Genomic DNA, 13,821 nt, shown 5'->3' on the forward strand with positions numbered 1-13,821 from the left:
TTTGTCAAAAACGAATACACCTGTATTTGTAAGATCAGTATACGTGTGTGCTCTATGTAACTCATGTCCTTAAAAAATAAAGGAACCATAAGCAAATCCTGAACACGCTACAATCAGTGGCTGAGAAAATGGTTCCATGGATAAAGTGCTTGGCATGTAATTCTGGGGACCAGAGTTCAGATCCCCAGGACGAGGCAGGTGTAGCAGCAGCCCATAATCCTAGTATTTGAGGGAGAACTTGAATTTCTAGGGCAAGCTGACTAGTTGGATAAGACATCTGACAAAGTATGGGTTCAGTAAGAGATCCTGCTTCAATAAATAAGGCAGAGAGTAACTGAGGAAGCTACTAGACATTAACTTTGGATCTCTACACCCACACATGAGCTGGAGTACATACGAATGAAAACCCACACGCACACCCCAAACAAACACTCAGTCACAGTCAGATGAGATTAGAATCAATTACTTAGGTAGACCCTAGTTATTAGTAAAAAATAATGAAGAATACTGGTTTCCCCAATGAAGAAACACCATATGTGGATATAGTATTAGTGCCCGCCACCAGTTTGTAACCCGCAATTCCTGATAGTTTGCCTTCTGAGACTGAACTTAAACAGTCTCAAACAGCAGTTAAACTGTGTTTATTGCTGCACTACTTATAAGAACCAGGACACTGAACTAGTTTAGATGTCTATCATCAGATGAATGAATACAGAAAATGTGGTATATACACATATACAAGGAATTCAGAGGCAAAGAAAAATGCAATCATTTGCAGAGAACTGGAAAGACATTAAACAAAATATTCTGACTCAGAAAACACATTTTCTCTGTGCATTCAACATTGAAAGATTGAAATTTATATATGCATATATAAATATACACCCACAGTAAAAGGAAAGCTTCAAGTACTAGGCTATATGACATTTCAGCCTTGATTAGTCTGAACTCACAGAAATCCACCTGCTTCTGTCTATCAAGTGCTGGGATTAAAATGTAACCACACCTGGCCCCATACACAACATTTATAAAGAGTGAAGAAACAACTAAATAAGAACTAATACATATGTAATTTAATAGATTGTAATACAATGTAATAAAAACTGACATAGAACGAAAGCTGCAGAAAAAAGTTAAGAATCACCCATTAATTGTATAGGCTCAATGGAGGAAAAGTTAGATAAAGAAGGGGCAAGAAAGAAAAGGGCAGTGGGAAATGAGGGAGAATTGCTCATGTATGCTATGTACATGTATGAAAATGGCCTTATATAACTCATTTTTTTCAAGTTACATTTAAAAGATACCTCAACACAGACAACTGGGAAACTCAAGTGCCATTATTATAAACTAGCAAAATCAAAAGGAGTTGGATTGGGGAATTACATCTTAATTTTGTCATGTACAAGCCATCTCAATTCAACCAGAAATGTTCAATAGGCAGTTTAAAATATATTCATGCATTAAAGTACACAAACAAACATCTGGAGAGTAATTCCTGTAAATGTGACGGCCTTAGCCAAAAAGCAAGAATTAATCATATATGCATAAATGGCATCATAAAAGTAGTGGCTATAAATCACTGAAACTGTAAAAAGGTATTTAGTAAAAGCAAAAAAAGAATTAAAGAAATGCCATACAAGAGATATTTTTACTTAAAACAGGATTTAATGTTTCTTAATCAAATGTCCACTATGTCATGTAAAATATTCATGCGATAAAAGAAATAAAATGTATTGTCTTGGGTATTACATATAATTCAAGAGGTCAGCTATTCTGAATGTCAGAACAGTGACTGAAATAAGTATGTTCATGCTGTTTTTAATTATATTAGCAATGAAGTTCACTCAAAGTAAATGAGGTTTCTCATCTACTAAAAGCTGACAATGATGAAGTTAATATTAATGGAAGAATTTTTAGCAGTAGTATGTAACATTTCTGGCAGAAAACTGTTACATGAATAAGACTAAAGTCAGTGTATTACCAGTTTACCAAGTACATTTTTTTTCTTTTATCAATGTCACAGGGCCAGGAGTGCATGTAAATTATTTTTACCTTACTGAACTAAAATGTGTTCCTACCTTTTGAAAGCAATTGCTATCTGGTATTTGTTATTACCACTATATATAATAATTAAAATTTCACAGAGCATATATTACATTTCTCATTCTATCTTAAAAAAAAAAAGATTGTGACCAGGAGTTCCACAACTTGGTCAGGGAAGCATGCAGCCAATACTTGTTAATACAGAGACTTGTAGCAAGTCAAAGGCTGAGTGCAGAGTCTAAGCAACTGAGAGTTGGCCTATATCAACCTCTCCCATCCCCAAAGCTCAGGGAACATCACAGTAGAAGAGGCAGAAAGAATTTAAGATCCAGTAAATGGGGGAGGAGCTGACTTCTGGATAAGACATGGCTGTTGAATATATCAAATCAAAGTAGCTATAGTTAACTGCGCATGAGCAAGCCAATCAAAATTCCAGCATGCACATAGGGAGGGGGCAGAGGACTCCAAAGTCCCATTCTCCCTCAGCAGCATAGCTGAGGCAAGCAATGGCTCCTACATGGACTACATGTGACTATTTTGGGAATTTTCTCTGGCCATGCTCAAGTAGATGGTTCCACGAATTCTCACATGAATATGGGAAGAACTCACTGATATTGGGGGTTATTAATAATATTAAAAAAACATGAAAAGTTGTAAGTCAGGGCAGGGTTCACAAATGGGAGTTTAGAGGGAGATAGTGGTGGATGAATATGATCAAAAAATATGTGAAAATTTCAAAGAACAAAAACTATTAAAAATAAGAGGACTTATTAAAGACACATGATTAACTCAGTAAAAATAAATTCCTTAGTCAATTGATAAACAAGCTAAAATCACTAGTATGTCCTATACAATGCATAAAAGATATCTTCTTGCAATGCCTCCAAATGATGTGGATGAATAGTTTCTTCTCTCTACAAGGTCTCTATCCTTGGGACCCGGAGAGCAATTTTCTGTACATTTGACATAAAAGGAAAACTACCAAAAAATCCTGGGCATTTGAATACTTACACTCAGAATTTAGAGGCAACTAAAATTATCAACATATCCTAATGTGACTGGATAAGCCATAAAAGCAATTAGAATAATGAGTGTCATGTCTCATAAAAACTGATTTTGTATGACAAATACTAAAAAACAGTAAATTTAGCTTTCCTTTTTGAAAAAGCTGTAAATGTTTAATGTGTATCATATATTAGATAAGCATACAGAAAACTTACCTTTATGGAATCATTGGTTATTTTTAGACTATTCTTTATGGAATAACTGATATTTTCTTTTTAAAAATTTTTTTGAGCTATAAATATTTTACCCATTCCCCTTCCTTCCTCATCTTTCCCCTTCCACCCTCTCCCTGCCCTACAAGCATCCAATTTACAGAGATCTTGTCTTTTTCTCCTTCCTAAATGGAGTCATGTATGTCTTAGGGTCCCTCTTTGTTGTCTAGGCTATGGACTGTAGGCTAGCTATCCTTTGCTTTATGTCTAATATTTGCTTTTAAGTGAGTACATATTATATTTGCCTTTCTCAGGCTGGATACCTTACTCAGGATGAGTTCCACCCATTTGCTTGCAAATTTTAAGATGTCATTATTCTTTACCACTGAGTAGTACTCCATTGTGCAAATGTACATTTTCTTTACCCATTCTTCAGCTGAGGGACATCTAGATTGTTTCCAGGTTCCATTATGAATAACATGATATGAACACAGGTGAGCAAATGTCCATACGGTATGATTGAGCATTCTTTGGGTATATATCCAAAAGTGGTATTGCTGGGGCTTGAGGTAGATTGATTTCTAATTTTCCGAGAAAAGAACATACTGATTTCCAAAGCAGCTGTACAAGTTTGCACTCCCATCAGCAATGGAGCATAAGCTGTCATAAATGTTTTTGATCTTGGCCATCCTGAAAGGTGTAAGATGGTATTTCAGAGTTGTTTTGATTTACATTTCTCTGATGACTAAAGATGTTGAGCATTTCCTTAAGTGTCTTTCGGGCCATTTTTTAAGATTCCTCTGTTGAGAGGTTTCTTTAGATCTGTACCCAGTTTTCAATTTTATCATTTGGTATTTTGGTGTCTAGTTTCTTGAGTTCTTTGTATATTTTGGAGATGAGTCCTCTGTCAGACGTGAGGTTGGTGAAGATTTTTTCCCATTTTATAGGCTGTTATATTGTTTTGTGGACTATGTTCTTTCATTTACAGTTGTTAGTTTCAGGAGGTTCCATTTATTGACTGTTGTTCTCCGTGTCTGTGCTACTAGACTTATATTTAGAAAGTGGTCTCCTGTGCCAATGTATCCAAGGATACTTCCCAATTTCTTTTCTATGAGGTTTAGTGTGGCAGGTTTTATGTTGAGGTTTTTGATCCACTTGGACTTGAGTTTTGCACACGGCAATATACATGGGTCTATTTTCATTTTTCCACATGCTAAGATCCAATTATGCCAGCACCATTTGTTAAAGAAACTTTCTTTTTTCCACTTTACAATCTTAGCTTCTTTGTCAAAAGACAAGAACTCGTGTGGATTGATATCCGGGACTCTGAGTCTGTTCCATTGGTCCCCTTGTCTGTTTTATGCTAATACCAAGTTGTTATCATACTGTAGCTCTACAGCAGAGTTTGCAGTCAGGGATGGTAATGCCTCCAGGAGTTCCTTTATTGTACAAGATTGTTATGGCTATCCTGGGTTTTTGTTTTTCCGTATGAAGTTTAATATTGATCTTTCGAGGTCTGTAAAGAATTCTTCTGGGATTTTGATGGGTATTGCATTGAATCTGTAGATTGCTTTTGGTGAGATTGCCATTTTTACTATGTTGATTCTACTTATCTAAGAGCATGGAGGATCTTTCCATTTTCTAAGGTCTTCTTAGAATTCTTTCTTCAAAGATTTAAAGTTCTTATCATACAAGTCCTTGAATTGTTCGGTTACAGTTACCCCAAGGTATTTTGTTATTTGTGGCTATTGTAAACAGTGGATGTTCCTCAGTGGAAGGGGGATGAGAACAAAGTAGAATGACATATCTATATGAACTCAAATGTTTGACAAAAGAAAACAAGGTGTTACAAATACACATAATCTGATTATCAAGTATAAAATAGCAATTCTGTACAATTATATCAATTTATAAAGTAATCCCAAAAGAAAAAAATGTTTGTTTTTTATAATATTATAATAAAGTCAGCAAAATGAAAGTTATTTAAGTTCACATAAATTTAAATTATTAAATTACAGCACAGATATATTAGCCTTTTGTTACTATAATAAAAGAGTCAAGGACATTTAACTTTTTAAGAAGTTTATTTTAGTGTGAACATCAGTTCTTATCTGCATCATTACAGTATAAATATAATATTAACAGAAAGGAAGTCAGCTGGAGGTGCCAATCTCAGGCTTTTATAACCTCTCAAAAACTATCTTAATCACCTTAGTAAATGATCTAAGGACTTCTCAGCATCTCTTAAAGGTCCACACTACTTCTCAACACTGCCATACTAAGGAGCAAGCTTCTAAAATACAGAAGGCTGTTCAACACTATTACCACCAATGACCCGCAAAACATCTTCTAATACATGGTTCTTTGGAATCAACAATGATACTACTCTTTGAACTTTTACAAAGATTGTCTCCTCTTTTTAACTGTCTGTCTGTCTTAGGATTTCTATTGCTGTGAAGAGACACCATGCCTCTGCAACAACTCTTATAAAGGAAAATATCTAACTGAGGTAGTAGCTTAACATTTCAGATATTCAGTCCATTATCATTATGGCAGGGAGCATGGCCGTGTGCAAGCAGACATGGTGCTGGCTACATCTTGATCAGAAGGCAATAAGAAATGGTCTCGGTGTCACAATGAGCCAAAATAGATCTCAAAGCCCACCCCCATAGTGACACAATTACAGTAAGACCATACCTAGTCTAAAAAGGCCACACGTCCTAATAGTGCCATTCCCTATGCGATTATGAGAACCAAGTACACTTGAACTACCACTCTATCATATCTATCTATCTATCTATCTATCTATCTATCTATCTACCTACCTACCTACCTACCTACCTACCTACCTACCTACCTACATTTGTGTAGGGGTATGTGCACATATGTGAAAATGCCTACAGGAAAAAAAAGGGCACTGGATCCCCTGGAGCTAACATGAGTGCTAGGAATTGAACTTGGATGCTCTGAAGAACAGCACTTGATCTTAATGAGCCATCTCTCCAGCTCCTGAAACACAGAACTTCAGAAGAAATCTGTCTGTATGCCACAAGGGCAATCGTTTGGTTATAAAACATTAAGGATTAATTATGTACAGACAGTTTTAGAAACTAGGGACCACTATTTTCATGGAGAGTATATTCTAATGGATGGTGGGTAAAACAAATAAACAAAAAGTAGCCTGTTAACCAGGTAAATGATCATATATTTCGGTAAGACTGTTGTTAGTAACAAATAAAAATAAGATGGTCTCAAACTAGAAAACCATAAAAAGTACACTTAATATACCAGGAGGCCTAAAGGAAGTTGATACTGGACATAAGCATTTAAAAACAATCTGAAGAAATGTTTCAGGGGCTAATTTACTGCTCCTTTGTGCTAGGAAAAATATAGCCAGGTTGTTTTTAGTGGCTAGCTCATTTATTTTTAAATTTCATTAATTTATTTTTGTGTGTATGGATATTTTGCTTACATGTATTTCTTTCTATCACATGTATGCCTGATACCCTCAGAGACTAGAATATAGCATTGGATTTCCAGGGACCAGAATTACAGGCAGTTGTGAGCAGTCATACGATCTGGGAATTGAACTCAGTCTTCTGAAAGATCAGCCAGTTCAGTACTTACCCTGTTAAATTCAAGTGACAATAACTGCAACCCCTGACAATTATCTGACAATGAGTTGGGGTTATTTAAAGATAGGATTCTAAAAAGCAATTGAAATAGTTCTTTAATAACTGCCACCTACTGTGTGATATAGAGGATTCTTCAGCTCTACAAAAAACTCCAATTAAAAATACTGAACCTGACTCTCATCACAAATTATACAAATAAATTTAGGAACATTTCTCAAAAAAAAAAAAAAAAACCTATGAATCTAAACCAAACCAAAAAGCAAACAAATAGAAAAACAAAACAAAAAAAAATGCTCCCCCGGAAAAAAAATCAAAAACAAAAGTATACATGTCATGAAAAAAGACACAGCTAAGAAGCTATTTTAAAGAAGTGTAAGAGAAGCATACCAAAAACTACAATGGAAGATCCCTGAATGGATCCTGGCGAATAATTCTTGTAATGATTTTTAAAGTTCAAAAACGTAAGAAAAGACATATATAGGTTGTGAGCCTAGCCTTTAATGGTTGGGCCATCCTTCCAGGCCACAAAAATCTGCCAATGCAATCCACCATAGAAACAAACTGAAAAATAAAAACCACATGATCATATCATTAGATGTTGAAAAAGCTTTCGACAAAATACAACATCCCTTCATGATAAAGATCTTGGAGAGAGCAGGGATACAAGGAACATAACTATACATAATAAAGTCAAACTAGATGGAGAGAAACTCCCAGCGATCCCACTGAAATCAGGAACAGGACGGCTGTCCACTGTCTCCATATCTATTCAGTATGGTTCTTGAGGTCTTAGCAAGAGCAATAAGAAACCAAAAGGAGATCAAGGGGATACAAATCGGAAAAGAAGAAGTCAAACTCTCACTATCTGCTGATTTGATAGTTTACTTAAGCAACCCCAAAAATTCTACCAAGGAACTTCTACACTCATACTTTCAGTAATGTAGCAAGATACAAGATTAGCTCAAAGAAAATCAGTAGCCCTCCCTGTACACAGATGATAAAAGGGTTGGGGAAGAAATCACCCTTCACAATAGCCACAAATAGCATAAAATATCTTGGAGTAACTCTAACCAAACAAGTGGAAAACTTGCATGACAAGAACTTTAAATCTTTGAAGAAGACACCAGAAAGTGGAAAGATCTCCCATGCTCTTCGGTAGGTAGAATTAACATAGTAAAAATGGTAATCTTATCAAAAGCAATCGATAGAGTCAATGCAATGCCCAGCAAAATTCTTCAAAGACCTTGAAAGAACGGTACTCAACTTCATATGGAAAAGCAAAAAACCCAGGATAGACAAAACAATCCTGTACAATCAAAGAACTTCTGGAGACACCACAATCCCTGACTTCAAACTCTACTACAGAGCTACAGTACTAAAAACAGCCTGGTATTGGCATAAAAACAGACAGGAGGACCAATGGAATCAAACAGAAGATCCAGATATTAATGAGAATCCAGTTAAGTCCAAAGCAGAGAGCTAGTATTAGAAAAATCTTTGCATTCGTTTTTCCTATCTTAAAGTCAGACATGAAATTTGTCCAAAACTCATTTCTTAAGTCTTTGTTGAAGAAAGAATAATTTTACATCAAATGCAGACTCTAAAAATTAACATATATTAACTGAAAGAAGACATCTTATTTCAATCATGATTAGTGAATAACAGTATTTTACCATATTCTAATCCTTACTAAAATCAGAAGTCACCATTCCTCATCAAATAGACAAATCAATACGTAGACAAATAAAGTGATAATTGTACTAAAGGGTAGGGCACCCATGAGCAAAAGTAAGCATGATTATTTAGATAAGACATAGCTTTACTAGCATAAAAAAGTTAGATCAGAAAAAGCATTACAAGCAAATAAGGCTAAACATGATGTAGCTTGTATTTTTAATCTTTTCTTATAATTTTTCATTAAATCACTTGGATTCATTTAAAAAATGTGCTCAATGGTCAAGCATGTTGGCAAATGCCTTTAATCTTAGCACTCAGGAGGTAGAGGCAGCAGAATTTCTGTGTGAGTTGAAGACTGGTCTACACAGTTCCATAGCTACAAAGTAAGACCTTGTCTCAGAAACAGTAAATAAAATACACTCAAAGCACATTTTTTCAAATCTATTTTCCAACTCTTACTAGTCCAACTCTCATTTTTTTCAGTTTTAATTATCTATATAATAGCAAAAAAATTTGCAAACTTGTTTTAAGAACTGTGAAGATATCTATATATTCCTTAAACTATATAAGATAACATCAAGTTAGGACTGCTGAATAAATAGCGAATCACACACATAATGAACTGTCATTTATAAATTTATAATTATGGCTTTAATTTAAAAAAATTATCCTTATGTAAAATATGCAATAAATATTATTAGGTTGAAAATATTTTTAAAAATCATAAATGTAATCTCTTAATATTATACTAATGAAGCTGTTATAAATTACAGAATTAGGTTAAGCTTAACATTTTAACTTTCAACATATTTATTATGTTCAAAAAGATCTTCAAAATCACTACTGATCAACAATAAATATCAGACCGCCTTCAGGGTGACTAAGATGACACTAATGGGAACTATAAGGCTCAACTATGCTTTAAGATATCACAAACATTCAACAAACTGTTACTGCAGCAACAATGTGAGCATAAATCAAATCGAATGTATTGATTCTTTTAGCCTACCTGTGTCTTCAATAAATTCCACACATTTTTCAACAAATAGTGGTATAGGCTTCTCCGCTGTAACCAGATCCTGGAGGGGCATCCCAAAGTAATTACTTTCCCAATTTCTACGTGTTGGTGGATTGAAGGTCTTAGTTTTCTTTTTCTGCTACAAGAAAACATATTTACATTAAAACTATTAACGTTTATCTTCTCCAGAATATTTCCAAGCAATGTACATAAATACTTTGGACCAAAAGAAGTATTTAAAAGTTACATCCAACCCAAATGCCCAGTAATGTTTGCCCTGATAAACTCTGCTAGATGCAAACTGAACAATGGTGACAAAAATGAACAGGAAAAAAAAAATAGCTGACTAGAAGAAAATGGTCTCTTTGTAAATAAGACTGGATAAATAAGAGATTGGAAAAATTAAATAGCAAGAGATTAGAAAAAAATAATTTTCAAAGCTAACACAAAGGACTAACAGGAATATAACTAATACCCTCCTTGTTTTATATGTGGTCTGCCAATTTTATCTACCCTTTGAGGTAAGTTGTAATTTTGTATAAACTTTTATTTGTAAGAACAAATTGTGCTTGACTGATTATAAACTGTTAATGCTATCATTCTTCTCTCACCCTGTTTTAACTTTAACATAAGTTTTCTAAAGATACACAAAAATATCTTTAGAAAAATTAAACAAGAATTTTCAAAATCTAGCATCAGAGAGAAAATGGATTCTTTCCTAGGAAGTAAACATATTAAAACCACACTGAACACTGTCTGAAATTCAACTAATGAGGAGATACTAATTTAACCTTTCTGGATTAGATGTTATATCCATAGACGATTCTGTTGCAAACACCCAGTTGGGAATTTCTAAAATATGGGACGATAAAATCTTCAAACACGAAAAGAGAATGTTACAGCATTTTTATTGACCTTAGATTCTTTCAGTCTAACTTCACGTACAATTTTTTTATTTTCCCTGGTATAAACAAAACAAATAAAAATAAATAATACCACACACATCCCGACACAAATTTATTCATCTAGTCGGTAAGTACTGTTGCTGACTTACACATAGGGGAGCAAGCGGCAGAAGAGTAAGTAAGCACAGTATATCACCCCTAATGCCCAAAATCATCTCTCACTTTCCCCATTCTTGTCTTATTCTCTACACTGGACTTCTTGGATATTTTAGTCCTTTCACCCAGCAAACTGCCAGAGCTCATGAAATCCAACTTTCAAATCCTCAGTCACTAACACTTCCTAGTAGGAACGAGATACACAACTCTTGGTAAGTACAGACTAATTACCACAGGGTATTCAAGTGTTCTGATTCAAAACCTAACTCACCTAGTTAAATAGTTTATAATCTTATTATCTAACTGACCATCACCAAAACAGAGCTCTGACAAGGAAGTAGCAGAAACTATACTTAAAGCCAGATAGAGGTAAGTGGCTAAGTTCTTTTTTTTCTTAGAAGTAAGGTCTTTTTCAAGCTACAAACTAGTAGCTGCATTACAATTTGAATGGAAAACTTAAATCTGAGGCAAAACTTTTTTTTGGGGAGGAGAGGGTTGTCTGTTTATAAAAATAAATGTTTCCAAACAAACTGCACCTTTGGTCAACAGCAATGCCTAGAATATAACAATATGAACAGAAATGAAGAGGTAAAGAACTCGTAGTCTGCAACATTGAAGAGTCTTTTTTTTTAAGCGTAACATATCTGGGACTGAAGAGATGCTTCAGTGGTTAAGAGAATATACTGCTCCTGAAGAGGACTGAGTTTGGTTTCCAGCACCCATCCACAAGGATCTTATGTCTTTGGCTTCACTGGCACCGGTACATAAACGCACATGACTATACATGCATGGGCACACAAACATACACACATACATAAAATTAAAAATAATTTTTAAAGTAAACTGTCTAGCTAGTTCTGTGGAATAATCCTCTTCTACACTGTAAAGATTTGTCACTCAAACTGGTTTAATAAAACGATGATTGGCCAGTAGCCAGGAAGGAAGTATAGGCAGGGTGACCAAACTAAGGATGATTGAAAGAAGGGCAGAGTCAGGAGTCCCCAGCCAGATGCAGAGGGAACAGGAGATAAACATGCTATGCTAATAAAGGTACCACCACGTGACAGATCATAAACGTGGATTAACTTAAAATGTAAGAGGTAGTTAGTAATAAGCCTGAGCTATTGGCTGAGCATTTATAATTAATATAAGCTTCTGTGCGGTGATTTGGGAAGCAGCTACTGGGTAGTTAAGAACAGGCAGTCAAGACAAGAAGCAAGTTAGCCTTGCAAGTTAGTCTTAAATATTGTAATAATTCACTCTTAAGAAATTACATTTTTATTATTGGCCATTCAAAACCAATTTAAACTCTGAGATAACTGAGGTAATTTAATTACATCCCCACTTGAGGTTGAGGAGAGAAAAAAGTAAAGTCTAACTTGGTCTTAGAAAACCTGAATATTTCACTAAATTTGGTGGGTTAAAAAAAGGAAGCAAAATAAGGCAGATTATCTGGCATAAGCTCAAAAGTGTATTTCTAGGCCCAAAATGAATGGGGCAGGTAATTTAATTCTGAAACTACAAGATATGGTCCTAGTAATCTAATACAGTAAAAAGGCAAGATCTTATAGCAACGAATTTTTACCAGCTCTAGGGGGACACTTTAAAACAGGTCTACTCTGATAATCATTATAGGGGAGGAGCCTGCTCTATGGATCAGTCTGTTTTTTAATGGTACTGCTACAAAGAAATTTACATGATGAAAAGTAATTTGGGGCAGGGCATATGGTATAAGCCTGTAACCTGAGTAATTGTGAGGCTGAGGTAGTAGGAATGCTGCTAGTTCAAAGTTAGTCTGGATCACAAAGTGAACTCAACCTAGGGTATATAGAGAAACTTTTTAAAAAAAAATCAAGTTTTAGATGAGAAACACCTTTCAAAATGAACTAAAATACATACAATTCTCTTTTGTTCTATAGTTTATAGTTCTTAGGCAGCAGAATCACTCCAGGGAGTTCTCAAAAAATTTAAGGATTTGTTGTTGAAGTAAGGTTTCTTTCTGTAGTCCGTGGCTGTCCACAAATTATAGTATGTTTGTTGTGGGATATTTGTAGACTGTAAGAGATACACTGCTGTGATTGGTGTAATAAAGAGCTGAACAGCCAATAACTAAGCAAGAGGTACAGGTGGGATTTCCGGGCAGGGAGAGGACTCTGGGAAGAAGATGGAGTTGCCTGCCAGACGTTGAGGAAATGGCATGGACAGTGTGGAGATGAGGTAATGAGCTACACAACAAAATTCGATTAAAATAAATGGGCTAATTTAAGATAGAAGAGCTAGTGGGACAAGCCTAAGCTAAGGGCAAGCATTCAGCTTAATCTGTTTACCTAAGAAAATGTTTTGAGGTCTAAAAACACAGAGTTGCCAAATACAGATAGATTAGACATTGTAAATGTATTTACTTGATTATTGTCCTTATTTTATACGATTTTACAACGTTACAGTTAAAACCTTTTCTTCTCATTTAGACAAAAATGGGAGGAAATCTTGTGGGATATTTGTACACTGTGTGAAGATGTTTAGTTTAAAAAAAAAAACTGAGGTCTAGGTATAGCTAGGCACAGAGAGACTCTGGGAAGAGGAAGGAGGAGTCGCCATCCAGCCATGGAGAATGCAGCAAGGGCAGTATAAAGAGATGGGTTAACAAAACGTGGGCTAATTTAAGTCACAAGAGTTGGCGGGACAAGCGTAACCTAAGGCAGAGCTTTCATAATTAACTGTAAGTCTATGTCATTATTTGGGAGCTGGCTGGTGGGACACAGAAAAACTAATTACAGATGTTTCCCTCAATTTCCTGAGTTCTAAGTTTTACATGCCGGACAAATGCAGGATTTTAAGCACTCCACATAATATAGAGATCCATTTCTTGGCTTGAGTTACTGATCTATAAAGCCATTAATTCACTCTAACTCAAAACAACATAATTTAAAATCAATAAACTAAGACTAGGTAATTATAACTTTTATAAAATTATGGTTATCTGAACTAAAAGAAAAACAAGGATATCTGTTGTTTATATAAATAGGTGTAACATTTAGTGAGAAATGGGGTCTCCAATTAAAAACAACTATGCCAATGAAAAATAAGATCTGATTTACGGTGATACAATTTTAACTGTTACCTCCTTCATACTCAAGAATTTATACTATTTACCCTGGTATTTCTAAAAG

The 13,821-nt window shown here is 34.9% G+C and overlaps 1 protein-coding gene across 4 annotated transcripts in view; it reads right to left on the reverse strand.

The window, feature by feature from the left end:
- Positions 1-13,821, reverse strand: part of Arhgap5 (Rho GTPase activating protein 5) — a 67,400-nt gene that overhangs the window by 11,392 nt on the left and 42,187 nt on the right. For 3 of the 4 annotated variants that reach the window (XM_050138778.1, XM_050138777.1, XM_050138776.1), the window contains exon 3: positions 9,582-9,729. In XM_050138778.1, coding sequence (XP_049994735.1) covers positions 9,582-9,729 — 148 coding nt within the window. The remainder of the gene's footprint in view (positions 1-9,581; positions 9,730-13,821) is intronic. The other variant, XM_050138779.1, reaches the window with a different exon arrangement.

This window comes from Alexandromys fortis, unplaced genomic scaffold (assembly GCF_014885135.2).
Source record: "Alexandromys fortis isolate MF-2015 unplaced genomic scaffold, M_Fortis_MF-2015_v1.1 scaffold_35, whole genome shotgun sequence".
Classification (NCBI taxonomy): domain Eukaryota; kingdom Metazoa; phylum Chordata; class Mammalia; order Rodentia; family Cricetidae; genus Alexandromys; species Alexandromys fortis.